The 13,017-nt window shown below is 52.1% G+C and overlaps 2 protein-coding genes across 3 annotated transcripts in view; one reads left to right on the top strand and one right to left on the bottom strand.

Moving 5' to 3' along the window:
• SLC5A10 (solute carrier family 5 member 10) overlaps window positions 1-391 on the top strand; it is an 80,144-nt gene extending 79,753 nt beyond the window's left edge. Inside the window, exon 15 of the mRNA XM_077827998.1 lies at window positions 198-391. Coding sequence (XP_077684124.1) covers window positions 198-391 — 194 coding nt within the window. The remainder of the gene's footprint in view (window positions 1-197) is intronic.
• Window positions 392-1,645: 1,254 nt separating this feature from the next.
• Window positions 1,646-13,017, bottom strand: part of GRAP (GRB2 related adaptor protein) — a 35,959-nt gene continuing 24,587 nt past the window's right edge. Inside the window, exons 4-5 of one of the 2 annotated variants that reach the window (XM_077828885.1) lie at window positions 8,794-9,070; window positions 1,646-4,585 (exon numbers count right to left, since the gene is read on the bottom strand). In XM_077828885.1, coding sequence (XP_077685011.1) covers window positions 4,400-4,585; window positions 8,794-9,070 — 463 coding nt within the window. In that variant the 3' untranslated portion in view covers window positions 1,646-4,399. The remainder of the gene's footprint in view (window positions 4,586-8,793; window positions 9,071-13,017) is intronic. The other variant, XM_077828886.1, reaches the window with a different exon arrangement.

Below are 13,017 nucleotides of genomic sequence, written 5' to 3'. Positions count from 1 at the left end.
GGGTCTGCTTTGGGGTTGGGTCCAGTTCCCAAACTGGCTGCTTGGCCCTGCTCCCCCACCCCTTGAAACAGGGGCCCTCTTGCTCTGCGCATCCTCAGGCACAGCTCTCTGTGGCCAACCCTGGCCCATGTGACGTGTGCAGGGCAGGTGGTCCCCATGACTCTGTCCCCCTCATAGTCTCTCTCCATCTGTGACAGATTCCCAGGAGGGGGCGCCAGGGACCTGCCCCGGCATGGATTTCTTCCGCAGTCCCCAGGGGGCGAAGGCTGAGGGACCCCCAGCAAAGGCCCTGAGGGATGCCACAGAGGCCCCCTTCTGGGCAAGGATCTGCTGCATCAATGCTGTCATCCTGATGTGTGTCAATGTCTTCTGCTATGCCTATTTCGCTTAACCCGACTGCCGCCAGGCCATGTGGGGGAGATGATCGGGGGAAGGGCCAGGGGGCGGGGAGGGATGGGAGGAGGGGTGAGGGGGAAGGGGAGGAAGGTGTAGTGGGGAGGGATGGGGTGAGGGAAGGTGGAAGGAGACAGCTGTGTGATTAATGCCCCTACATTCTGGGCATTGGAGGGTTTTGCAGCAGCTTGACTTGTCTCAGAGTTTTTCGTGGGCCAGAAGGTCAGAGTACCAGGGTTGGCACAACAGGTCCCTCAGGCCTCTTTCCCCCCCATAGATGTGAGATAAAGCTTGCCATAGCTCCTCGGTGAAATGTGTCGGATGCTCTCCCCAGTTCCCCCTGGCAAGGGGAGGCGGTGCTCGGGAGGGGCCCAGGCATTGAATAGCTGGGGGGTGTTTCAGCTCGGGGGAGAGGAGAGATTTGTGGAAGATCAAGGGCTGGAAAAGCAGGGGGGCTGCAGGTCAGGGCTGAGGTGCATTGGCAGAGCTGCATGGGAGCAGCGTGCATACCGGGGTGCCGTCAGAAGCTGAAGTTGGCTTTTCCAGACTTGTCCATTTTTGGTTTCTCCATTGAATATTGTTTGAGATCTAAGCCACTGACTCTAAAGAAGCTTATGGCAAAGACATTGCATGGTGCAGTAGCTTTGGACAAAACTGTCCTGCAGTTCTCTTATGCATACAGTAGACTGTTATGTCAGCCCTGGAGCATCTGTCTAGCCTGTATTTCTAGCTCCAGACGGCCTTCCTAAAATTGGAAATGGAAACCAGTCTCAGGTGTGTACCCCTCTTCTGTGTGTACCCCCCTGCCTTGTGTTTTCTCAGAATAACTTTTTATTTACTCGGAATTAAAATGCAGTTTGCAACTAGAAGTTATATCTGCATGACCATCCGCAGTGCCTGGGGCATCCCTTGGCTATGCCGTCTGCTTGGTTGCTCGCAAACGATCACTGAATTATTGAACTGTGTCGCTCTAGCACTGAAATCTGGGTGGGTTTCACATCAGTCCTGGAAGTACCGCCTTTCTGGAGGCTGTACTTCTGGGGAGTGACGCAATATTAGCCAATAAGCTCTGGCCTAATGGGATGATGTCATCATAGAAGTAGCGGGGGGGTGTGTGTGTGCATACCCAATTTCCCTGGATATGACACAGGCTAACGGAAGATGGTAATATCTGAATCATGGTGATATTGAACCATGGTACATTGCTGAGATTTGTTTCCCTTGCCAACCACGTCACATTAACCTGGTCTCATTGTCTCTGGAGAGAGAGATCTGCTTTACTTTCTTTAATGACCTCAGGAAACAAGCTACAGATAAAAAATCAAGCTGATTGAATAGTAGTTTGGAAATAGAAGCTAAAAAGAGGCTTCTCCTTCCCCCTGAAGGTGTAGTCAAAACGTGACACCCTAATGCACCCCCGATATTAACAAGGAGCCCACTGCGTGTTCTGGGTTCAGACTGGTCTCGTGGAATTTACAACCTAGCCAGGTTTGGAGCCAGTTGGAGGGGAGCGGGAAGGTAGATGACATTTCACATGGTAGCACACGATGCTGTGTCGGGGGTTCTGTGGCTCAGTAGCTCGGTGCCATCACGATGTCCATGCAGCTGACAAGCCGAGGCAGCCCGCAGGTTTGGCTTAGATGTGGACCACAGTGGTCGTTCTTCGTTGCTAAGGAGGCCTGCCTCAAGCCTTCTTCAGCCAACTCAGGACAAGGCAAACATTAGTTCAGTAGCCTTTAACTTAGGTGCCCGTGAATAAAGTAGCCTTATAGTCCCTGGCTACCCTCTGGTTTTCAGTCAATCAGCAACGCACAAAGTCTGAGTGAAAGACCAAGGCACTAGTGCCAGTTTACAGCCTGAGTTCGGACGAACAGAAAATTGCCAAACGGACATGGACCGGCAGCCTGTTTTGTCTGGTGCCCCCTGCTGCCAGCATTGACCAAAGCCTGATGCCGCAGAAGATGATCCCCCATAATGCACCTGACTGTTCCATGGGGTAAAACTTGTGCCCATGGGGTAAAATTTCTCTGGTGCTCTGAAACACTTGGACTTATGGTGCCCTTTGGAAGCTCTGAACCTAGCTATGAAACATTTTGCTTATTCACAGAAGTGGCTAATCCTCTTTTGAAGCCAGTTAAACCATTTGCCTGAATGACATCCTGCAGCAGTGAGTTCCATAGATTCATTACATGTTTCTTTGGAAAGCATTTCCAGGTTGACCCCTTATCTTTCTTCAGCTCAGTTTGCTGGCCACTCTTGTGGCCACTTTTTCCTTGAGGCTCAGGTAAGTATAGAAGTAGCACGTGTTAGACTCCTCAACTATAAGAGGCATTTGTAAGGTGCTATATGCTTTGTTCAGGCCACAGCCTTAAGTTTAGACCACTAATAGCATCTCGCTGAGCTCGCAGCTTGTAGCAAGCCCTGAAGCCCTTGTGGTGAGTTGGAGGAGAACAAAAAGAGCATCTTATGCCTCTGACCCCCTTCTCTAACAGGTTTCACCAGTCTTTGCTTTTTAAATACACAATTTCTTCTCAGGGAGACAGCCTGCAAGGGCATGGAGTTTTAATCTCTTCCTTCCCACTTGGCAAGATTCCCAAGTGTGACGCTGGCTTTTAAAAGTGGCCAAAACAACCTCCCCTCCCCCTCGCCCAACACACAATCCACGTGCAGTTTCTAATCATTGGGTCAAATCCTCAGCTGGCGTGAGGATGTAACTCCACTGACTTCAGCTGCATCACACCTACTTTGGCAAGGTGGGATCTGGCCCAGAATTGTGCCATCCGTTGATAATGGGATGACACCAGGCCTGGGTGGGACAGAGCTACATTTGCATAAACAATTAATTCAATCTCTCCACCCCGGGTGAGCGATGGAACACAGCTGGCAGCGTGTCAGAGTCCGCTCGTAACCAGGTGCCGTAAAAACCGTAGGGCCTCTTTGATTGTTTTGTGAAGCCCTATTAAAGGTGCCAGGAATGCGCGGTCCCCTCCCACAGCCTCCTCGTTAATCACTGTGGATTGCACTCGCGCTGTTTGCTCAGGATCACTTCAGTGCAGAGAGCATCCAAGCAGGTCCTCGTGGCTCCAGGCTGAGAAAGATGGGAGAGATGCCCAAGCTCAAAGATATGTCTCCTGAAACGGCAGCTGGGGGCAACCTCTGTAAACCCTCCTGCAGTTTCAGGATGCAGGGAGAATGCCCGGGGACCCGCCAGGGGGACGGGACAGCTGCATCGAGGGCCCTGGTGTTCTAGAATGGAGAGGAGGTTTGGGCAAGGGGCAGGTTTGGGGCAAGTTGGGCATGGTGGCACCATGCCTACCTTTGCCCACCTACAGAAGTCAGTGTGCTCGGTTGGTCACGTCTGTATGAGAAACCCCCACTGGAAAGCCCCTGGCCCTGCGCCTGCCTGTCTGAGATCTGGGGAGGGAAAAGGGCTGATTCTAGAAGGAGGCAGGCAGTCAAAGGAACGCGCATTGGAAATACTTGGTGGAAGGGTTAATCTTAATCCTCTTGGCTCGACAGCTGCCTGACCCGGCTGCTCACAAGCCCAGGAGCTGGGAAAAGCCAAGCCCCACACGCCTTGCCCTCAGAGAGCAGGCTCAGTCAGTGGGATTATGATGGTTTATTGTGTGCTTGGCACTTAGCAGGAAGGTGTGAGGACAAAGGTCCCTGCCCCAAAGGGCTTGCAGTGGAGCTAGACGGAGGACGAAGAAGAAGGGATACACCACCAGTTGCCTCCTCTTCTGTCGCACTGAACACCCCGTGCGCAAGTGCCTAGTGCAGGCTGCTTCTGCGGTGCACGGGGCTTCACCGGAGCACACAGTTCCCAGAGGTTTCAGGTCCGTCCAGTGCAGCATCCCCCAGTAGGGCTTTAAGCCTGGGAAAGGTCCTTGGTGCTCTGGTGACTTGTCCCCTAAAAGCTCTATGGCGTCAGGGCAAGGGGATTGCAGTTTATTTTGTAAGGGGCGGCCAGGGAGCGCCGGCGTCCTGGCAGCCACTGGCTAGCAGGTCACATGTGAACATGGTGGACATAGTTCCGTGGAAACAGGCCGACGCGCCCACAGATCTTCCCTCTCCACCAGTTGGGGTCGGGGCAGTCCAGGACCTCGATGATGTCCCCTCGGTAGAAGGCCAGCTGGGACGGATCTTGGGAGGAGAAGTCAAACTGAGCCTGGACGAACTTCGGCTTCTTCATCTGCAGTGAAACCAAGCGAGAGAGGAGTCAGGAGGGAAAGCCAGAAGAGGCATCAAAGCTACACAGGCAAATGCTGCTTTCCCCCTCTGCCCTCAGCTGCAGGGAATTACGGGCAGGTACTGTAACTAGTGCGGGGAGGGAATTCTGTCCGCCCACATGGGACACTGGGAGCCTCCCGGCAACGAATGGGCAGGGATGGAGGCGAGTGTCTGAAAGCGTTCACTAAAGGGACCGTGCCCTGGCTGATGAGCCCAAACACGGACCTGTCCACGACCCACCATCACCTCTTTCCCCTGACTGACAACGCGGGGTCCTAGCCTCCGCTGGGGTAAATCCACAGAACCCTTCCGAAGCCAAAGATTCAGGCTGATTTACTGAGAATCTGCTCCCTTCTCTTCACAGCGTGTCCTTAGGGAAAAGGGCCTCTGGAGATCCAGGATTGGGCCGCAAAGTCTGCGTCCTGAGCCGAACGTTCCCAGCCATTCAGATCTGCTCGCTCTGGCTCTAGATCCCTGCAACATTAGCTGCCCACTTACAATCCATCGACTTTCATCACATTTCCTTACGGGCCTGGGGCCTTGCTTTATCTGAGCAGCGTCCTAGAGGCCCTTGCGGGCCATCTGCCCCTTCAGAGGCAAAACAAGTCATGCCCCCCGGAAGCAGAGCTGCCTGTGCCCAATAAAAGTGAACCAAGGGCCAGCGCTCCTCTGCAGATTGCTGTTCTGGTTGGTGGTGGACTGAGTACATTGCCGGTTCCCACCCCAGCCCTGAGTGGCACGCTGTGCATTAGCCGTCAGCTAGCGCTGTTACTGCTAGCCCAGGGATAGACCGAATCCAGCCCCTTTTCAGGCTTCCTCTCCTGTTTGCTTTGTTTTCCGCAGGCCTTCCATTTCTCCTCCATCAGCACGTTTAAGGACAGCTCTGCATGTCTCGGGCTGCACTGCGCTCCTGCGATTGGCTTCCCAACAGAAGCTGCAGGCCCAGAGCCAGGCTTTGCAGCTGAGTGGCAGGAGAGAGACTGGCAGAACACCCAGGACTCTGCAAACCTGGCAGCATGCAAAACTGTCTCACCTAGAGCTTGCGGAGGAGAGAGAGGCAGGAACCCCTCCCCCAGCAATGGGTTCAGCCTGAGCAAGGCCAGGATCCACCAAACACTTGAGACGCCCCTAGGCTCAGCCTTCTGCTGAGCTCCTCACTCCACAAACCTCTTTCCTTCGCTACTGTTTGGCTCCTTTACATTTACACTGCATTGTAAACGCAGGTCTGTGGGCTCCAGGCTTGTGGCTGCCGTGTTTCCTAGCCCATGCTTGAGCAGCCACATTGCGCTATAAACCTGGGGTTACAATTGCTGGAGCTGGTCTCACTGCCATGCTAATGCAGTCATTCTGCACTGCACAGACCTTCTGACTTGTGTCTGGGGCTTGAGCTGCGTCTACACTGCAAAACAACAGGACTTGACCCAACTCACAGTGGGACTCAGGCTCTGTCCCACCCCCACAGCATGGTCCTAGCACCCAGGTCCTGAGTGCTTGCTGATTCGAGTCAGACTGATTTGTGTGTGGAAAGAAGGTGTGGGCTTGGGCTCAAACCTGAGCCCAGGCTTAGGGTGCAGTGTAGACATACTTCTCTCCTCCGGCAGGGGAGTCAGAGCAGCTAGCCTAAGCCCTTGCCAAAGGTAACCAGCAGCTGGGCCACCACTGCAACGTGTGGGTCTCCCTGACCTTCATATGAGCAATGAGTTGGTCTGTTTACAGGAAGTGAAAGTTTCATGGCTCTTCCAGCACTCACATGGTATTGGGATTGTTTGTGGAAAGTCCCAGGCTGGTGAAAGCTGTGCAAATATGTCCTATGCTCGTGCAGGGCAAACAGCTTGTGAGTTCCCGTGTGAATTGGTGTGCGTGTGACTGCAATCCAGATCTGCCAGGACAGTTCTTAGGGCAAGTCACTATTGCAACCTAGGCTCTTTGCATTAATTAATCTGCCAGCACAGCAGGAGCTCCTTTCCCTGTGTGTGTGTGTGAGTGTGTGTGTGTGTTTCTAGCTGCACACTTCCAGTGCTGCCAATCACCAGCAATGCCAGCCATCAAAGGGCTAGGAGGAATCTACAGTCTCTGCAGGAAATCCTGCTACCATGGAAATACCTGCACGATGGGTGTTTCTGAGGAGCAGTGTCGAGGGAAACGGACACGGTGCTGCTGGGCGATGAGAGAGGAAGCACGCTGTAGTGGTTAAAGCATAGGGGCCAGGAGACTGGGCTCTGCTCTTGGCCCTGCTGCAGAACTGCTCAGTGCAAGTCACTTCCCCTTGCTGTGCCTCAGTTTCCCCACCAAATGAAATGGGGATAATGACCCTTCCCTTCCCCCTTTAGGTGGTGCTGAGGCTGAAGTCATTACTCCTTGGGAGCTTTGTGTGGACAACACTAGAAAAGGGCAAAGTACTAACTGCTAGTGATAATGGCTGACATATTCAAAGCAACCTAAAGGGGTTAGATGCCTAAATCCCATTGACATGAATGGGAATTGGGTGTCCGGACCCTGTAGGCAGCAGCAGCTGGGTGGAAGTGTAACTGGCCATTTGTGTGAATGGCTGCCAGGATTCATGGCACTGACCTCTGCTGAACTATCAAGCCCCTATTGTCCGCCAGTCTCTGGTTCACATGCCAGTCTGTGGTTTTCCTAGCAGACATGCGGTTTGCAGTTCTCCCTCGGATAACTCTCTAGAGAACGCATGTGAATACCTTGTGTGGAGACACTGACACATGCTAGCCACTGTCGAGTGATCTAACTCGAGTTAAGTACATTTGAGTAACTATAGTATAGACATAAGAATGGCCACACTGGGTCAGACCAATGGTCCATCTAGCCCAGTGTCCTATTTGCCGACAGTGGTTGGTGCCAGATGCTTCAGAGGGAATGAACAGAACAGGGCAATTATCGAGTGATCCATCTCCTGCCGCCGTTACCCAGTTTCTGGCAGTCAGAGGCTATGGGACGCTCAGAGCTTGGGTTTGCACCCCTGAGCATCTTGGCTAACAGCCACTGGTGACCTATCCTCCTTGAACATACCTAATTCTTTTTTGAACCCAGTTACACTTTTGGCCTTCACAGTACCTCCTGGCAACGAGTTCCACAGGGTGACTGTGCATTGTGTTGCGTTCCTTTTGTTTGTTTTAAACCTGCTGCCTATTCATTTCATTGAGGAAATTCTAGTTCTTGTGTTATGTGAAGGGATAAATAACACTCCCTTATTCACTTTCTCCCTGATTTTATCGATCTCTATCATATCCCGGCTTAGTCATCTCTTTTCCAAGCTGAAAAGTCCCCGTCTTATTCATCTCTCCTCATATGGAAGCTGTTCCATACCCCTAATAATTTTTGTTGCCCTTCTCTGTACTTTTTCCAATTCCAGTGTATCATTTTTGAGCTGGGGTGACCAGATCTGCACGCAGTATTCAAGGTGGGGGCGTACCAGGGATTTATATGGTAGCATTATGATATTGTCTGTTTTATTTTCTATCCCTTTCCTAAGGGTTCCTAACACCGTTCGCTTTTTTGAGTGCCACCGCGCTTTGAGCAGATGTTTTCAGAGAACTCTCCACCGTGACCTCCTGGAGTGGTAACAGCTAACTTAGATCCCCTCCTTGTGTATGGATAGTTGGGATTCTGTTTCCCTATGTGCATTACTTCTGCATTTATCAAGGTTGAATTTCATCTGCCACTCTTGCCCACTCACCCAGTTTGGTGCGATCCCTTTGTAACTCTTCACAGTCAGCTTTGGGCTTCACTATCTTGAATCATTTTGTATTGTGTGTAAGCTTTGCCACCTCACTGTTTACCCCCTTTTCCAGATCATTTATGAATACGTTGACCAGCACTGGTCCCAGATAGATCCTTGGGGGAAGCCCACTGTTTACCTCTCTTCACTGTGAAAACTGACCATTTATTCCTACTTTTGGTTTCCTGTCTTTTAACCAGTTACTGATCCATGAGAGGACCTCCCCTTTTATCCCATGGCTCCTTACTCTGCATAAGAGCCTATGGTGCGGGACCTTGTCAAAGGCTTGCGGACAGTCCAAGTACACTGTGTCCACTGGATTGCCCTTGTCCACATGCTGGTTGACCCCCTCAAAGAATTCGAACAGCCTGTGGCTGTCCCCTCTGTGTCCATTATACCACGTGTATTGTGAAGTGGCTGCACTGGGGCCTTGCCTTGTGATTTGGCTGGTGAGCAGTGGACATGCTGGGCTGGGCACTGCCCTCTCCTTCTTTCGCAACCCTCCTGGAGTGACCTGTGTGGACAGCCGAACAGCCCTGTACCTCATGGTTCTGGTCGTCGTCTCTCAGGAAGATCTGTTGCTTTTTGGCGATGGTTGTGGTTCTGTAGAAATCCACCAACTCATTCAAGGAGTTGAACTTTTCTTCCCAGAGGAAATATTTGCCATTCCTCTCTCGGAGTACCTTGAAATGCTGGACATGCTCCCCGTAGCTGTGGACACATTCAGAGAAGAAGGCTGTTATTCGGAAAGGTGGGTTTTAAAGCAGGGGTGTCACAACTCCCCTCCTCTCCTCCCAGAACCAGCCTATAGAGAGATTTATCCAGCCCCTCCGACAGGATCTGATTCTATAGCATCTGAGCTTTTGTTTCTGGCCTGTGTGTTGCAAAAGCCAACCCCCTGGTTCCTGAACACATGGCTCTGCAAGCTAGTCCCTAAGGCCTCAATCCCCCGTGCGGACCCCTGCTCAACTTTACACCCACGATGGGACCAGTCACACACATGACGCTGGGCGTGTGCCCAAGTGTCTGCAGAACGAGGCCCAAGTGTGCAAGCTGATTTACGAACCTGATGGAGAGGAACTGTGGGTTCCAAAACACGGGCTACACATCACCCGCTTGGCGTCCTGCCTGCATTTGACTCTTCCCATCACTTGCACAATGCTAATAACTAATAACCTGCCCTTCACCAGCCCTTTTCATCTGAGGCGTGCCGGGCGCTTTGCACCTGTTAATTAATTACTTAAGCCTTGCAACACCCCGAGGAGTAGAGGAGTATTTTTCTAGCTATTTAATGGATAAGGAAACTGAGGCAGAATGAACATAAGTGGCTTGCCCACGGCTTCTCAGTGAGTCAGTAGCAGAGAAGGCAATACAGCCCAGATGTGGTGCCCAGCTGCCTCTGCTGACCATTCCTTCCATTGCAATCTGCTCTGTTAGCATGAACCAATATCTCCCCTTGCAAACAGAGGAATGGTCAGTATCTACTTCACAGAGGTGCAGACAAGGCCATATTCCTTGTGAACTACAGGACAACAGGTTTGTTTCCCACGCACCCTGGTAGTGGTAAAGCAGAGTGCGGCTAAAGATAACACATCAGGGTAGGTGTGTTACAAACACATGGATGGTGTTGCTGATAGATAAAAGGGTTGCATCGGCACTTTTATCCCACCCAGCTCATAATTATTCCTGATGCTTAATTGCTATTGATTGACGTTGCAGGCCAATGACGGCTGTGTGAGGTGCTGGGCATGGCAATCTCAGCAAATATTCACTTCCCACTGTCGGCTAGAACTGCCCAGTGAGATTAAACATGTCTGTGGATAAAAGGAGGGGTGTATTCGAAAGTGGCAACATACAGCTTGATTTGCCTGAGTTAGGACAAACTTGTTTTTGTTTCAACATGAGCCCAGTGTCTGCTCAGGGCTGTGTGTGCTGATGCAGCTAAGGGGGAATGGAAAACACAGGATAATGCAGTGTTGGCTTTATTATGCTGTGAAGAGACACTTGCATTAATTCTATGGATGGGCTGATAGATGTTGTTAGCAATAAGTGATCAGAACTGGGCTTTACCTGTCTGTCTACTCTCTGCTCTCCATTAAGGCAGAGTTAACGTTGATCATCAGTGTCTCAGAAGGCCAAGTGGATCTATGCTTAAACCTCTAAAAGCCAGGGAGTAAACAGTTAAGGTACATACCTAGTATAAACCCAGAATAACTCCACTTAAGTCAATGTAAACCAGTGTAACTGAGATCAGAACCTGGGCTCCGGGTCGCTCAGGTGTGCAGGAGAAAAAAACCATAAAGGGTTTTATAAATCCAAGCTGACGCCTTGCACTGCCCCAGGACATGAACGGTGCAGTTGATGGAGTGCAGGTGTAATATGCTCCCCTGGGTGGTAGGGTGACCATATTCCCAAAGGGAATTGTCTCATTGTGTCCTAGGGCTCCCACCTCTGTCTGTGTCCATCTGTTGTCTCAGACTTAAACTGGAGGCTCTTGGGTCAGGGACTGCCTTTTTGTACTCTTTGTACAGAACCTAGCACAATGAGGGCCTAGCCCACGACTAGCGCTCCTCGGAGCAGCCAGTTGCACTGAAGAATTGGAGGGGAAGAAAGGAACGCACCTTCCCAGAAACTATATACAGACTCGGCAGCTGAAAGTCAGAAAAGAACAGCCCTGTTACTCCGCAGGATCTGTGCTGCGGATCAGAACCCTGCCCTGGTGTCTAAAGCCCATAAAACAGAATAGCCACCTGCATGCCATGGGCAACACAATGTCTTTTTATGAAATGACTTTCCGTGCCGGGAGGCTGACGTTCCCGGGCGGCTGGGATCACATCTCCCTTTTACAGCCCTGCTGAACAGGGAAGCTTTCGGCACAGGGGCGTGGAGCTGAGCGTGCCTGGCCCTGCTTACCTTTCCCGTAATGACGGCAGGGCCCAGAGACACAGTCAGAGAGTGGCCTGGATGTGCCGTGGGGTGGTTGGGTGCTAACTACCCTTTGTGACTGTAAAAATCTCCCCCCTGGATTCTCAGTTACTCCATGAGGCAGGACCAGAAGGCAGGGGGTTAAGAGGGCTTTAAGCTGCCTTTACGCTGCTGGTACCATGGGGTGGGTCGGGGCCCTGTGGTAGGTTAGATTGGCTTTGGGGTGGCTCTAACTTGTGCTTGGCTTCCCATGGACCCTAGGAAGCAGAAAATAGCCATAGTGCAATGTATATCCGCCGTGGTGCCCCTCGCCTGCCTCCTAAGCTGATGGCCCTGTTGTGGCCCTGTGACTGTTGTGCACCATCGCGGCGGGGGGCTTGGGCAGGGGGCTGTAAAGGGGCTTTAGTGGAACTGAGCCTCAGCCCTTCTCAGGGTTAGCATGCCAGATACATGCGGGCGCTAGGGGTCATGGGGCAGGGGAGGAGGGATGATAAACCCAGGGCCTAAAACGCTCAGGGACACAGGTGCTGTGTGCTCAGAACTCCTATGGGCTCCTGCTACGCCTGTGGGTGTCCAGCACCCCTGAAAATCCAGCTCCAAATCCTTTATCCCTTGATTGCTAGTGCTGCAGTGGGACAAAGCAAAGCCCCGGCTCGGAACACCCGAACCGCTGGGACATCTGGATCCGGAGCCAAATGCGTCTCTAATCTTAAGGCTGGCTGTGAAATCCCTCCCTCTTGTTTGTCCTGGCTTTGTTTCAGGGGGATATAAAATCTCCCCCAGACTTCCTCAGCATTGTCCCCAGGGATCAGGGCAGGCTGAACCCTGGAATAACAAGGCTGGTGACTGAGCGGTGACAATTAGAACAGGGAGTGGCTCTTCGGGGCGGAGAGGCTTAGCGGGTCTGGGGATGCTGTGGGAAATGCTGGAGGCCAGTTGTAAGGAAGGGGCAGCAAAGAGTTAACAGCTGCCTGAGCCCGGAGTTGCTGCAGATATTCAGCACAACAGGGGAGTGGCATGAGCAGGGTCAGTATAAATAGGAAGCCTTGGGGAGGGCGGGCTGGGTTGGGATGGGTGGAGTTGGCTGCGGAAGGGCTAGTGTGACATGTTGTGTTGTTGAGGTTACAATACTGTGAGCGAAGGAAATGTTAAAACCCAGAGACGCATATGGCAAAATCCTTCCTTAGGGAGAGCAAGAGGTATGTCAAAGCTACTTTAAATGCAATGCAGGGCAAAGGAATGGTAACAAAGCCATGTTCTGTGCAGACACAATTACTCAATATATCAGGTGCACACACGCACAGAGCTGGGTCTAGAGCCGTGGTTCTCAAGCAGGAGTTCGGGACCCCCTTGGGGGGGCTGCAAGCAGGTGTGGGGGGTCCGCTAAGCAGGGCCAGCATTAGACTCGCTGGGGCCCAGGACAGAACGCCGAAGCCCCACTGCATGGAGCTGGAGCCCGGGGCTCCAGGCCCCACCCCCTGGGGCTGAAGCCGAAGCCTGAGCAATGTAGCTTTGCGGGGCCCCCAAGCAATTGCCCAGCTTGCTGCCCCCTAACGCCGGCCCCTGCTACTGGCCTGTAATTGCCAGGATCGCCTCTGGAGCCTTTTTTTTTTAAAAAAAAAACTCAGCATCACATTAGCTATTTGCCTGTCATCTGGTTCAGAGGCTGATTTAAGCGATAGGCGACATACCACAGTTAATAGTTGGGCAATTTCACATTTGAGTTCCTTCAG

This window comes from Eretmochelys imbricata, chromosome 10 (genome assembly GCF_965152235.1).
Source record: "Eretmochelys imbricata isolate rEreImb1 chromosome 10, rEreImb1.hap1, whole genome shotgun sequence".
NCBI lineage: Eukaryota > Metazoa > Chordata > Testudines > Cheloniidae > Eretmochelys > Eretmochelys imbricata.
The sequence above is the reverse complement of the archived record's forward strand: the minus strand, read 5'-3'. Positions and strand labels throughout refer to the sequence as shown.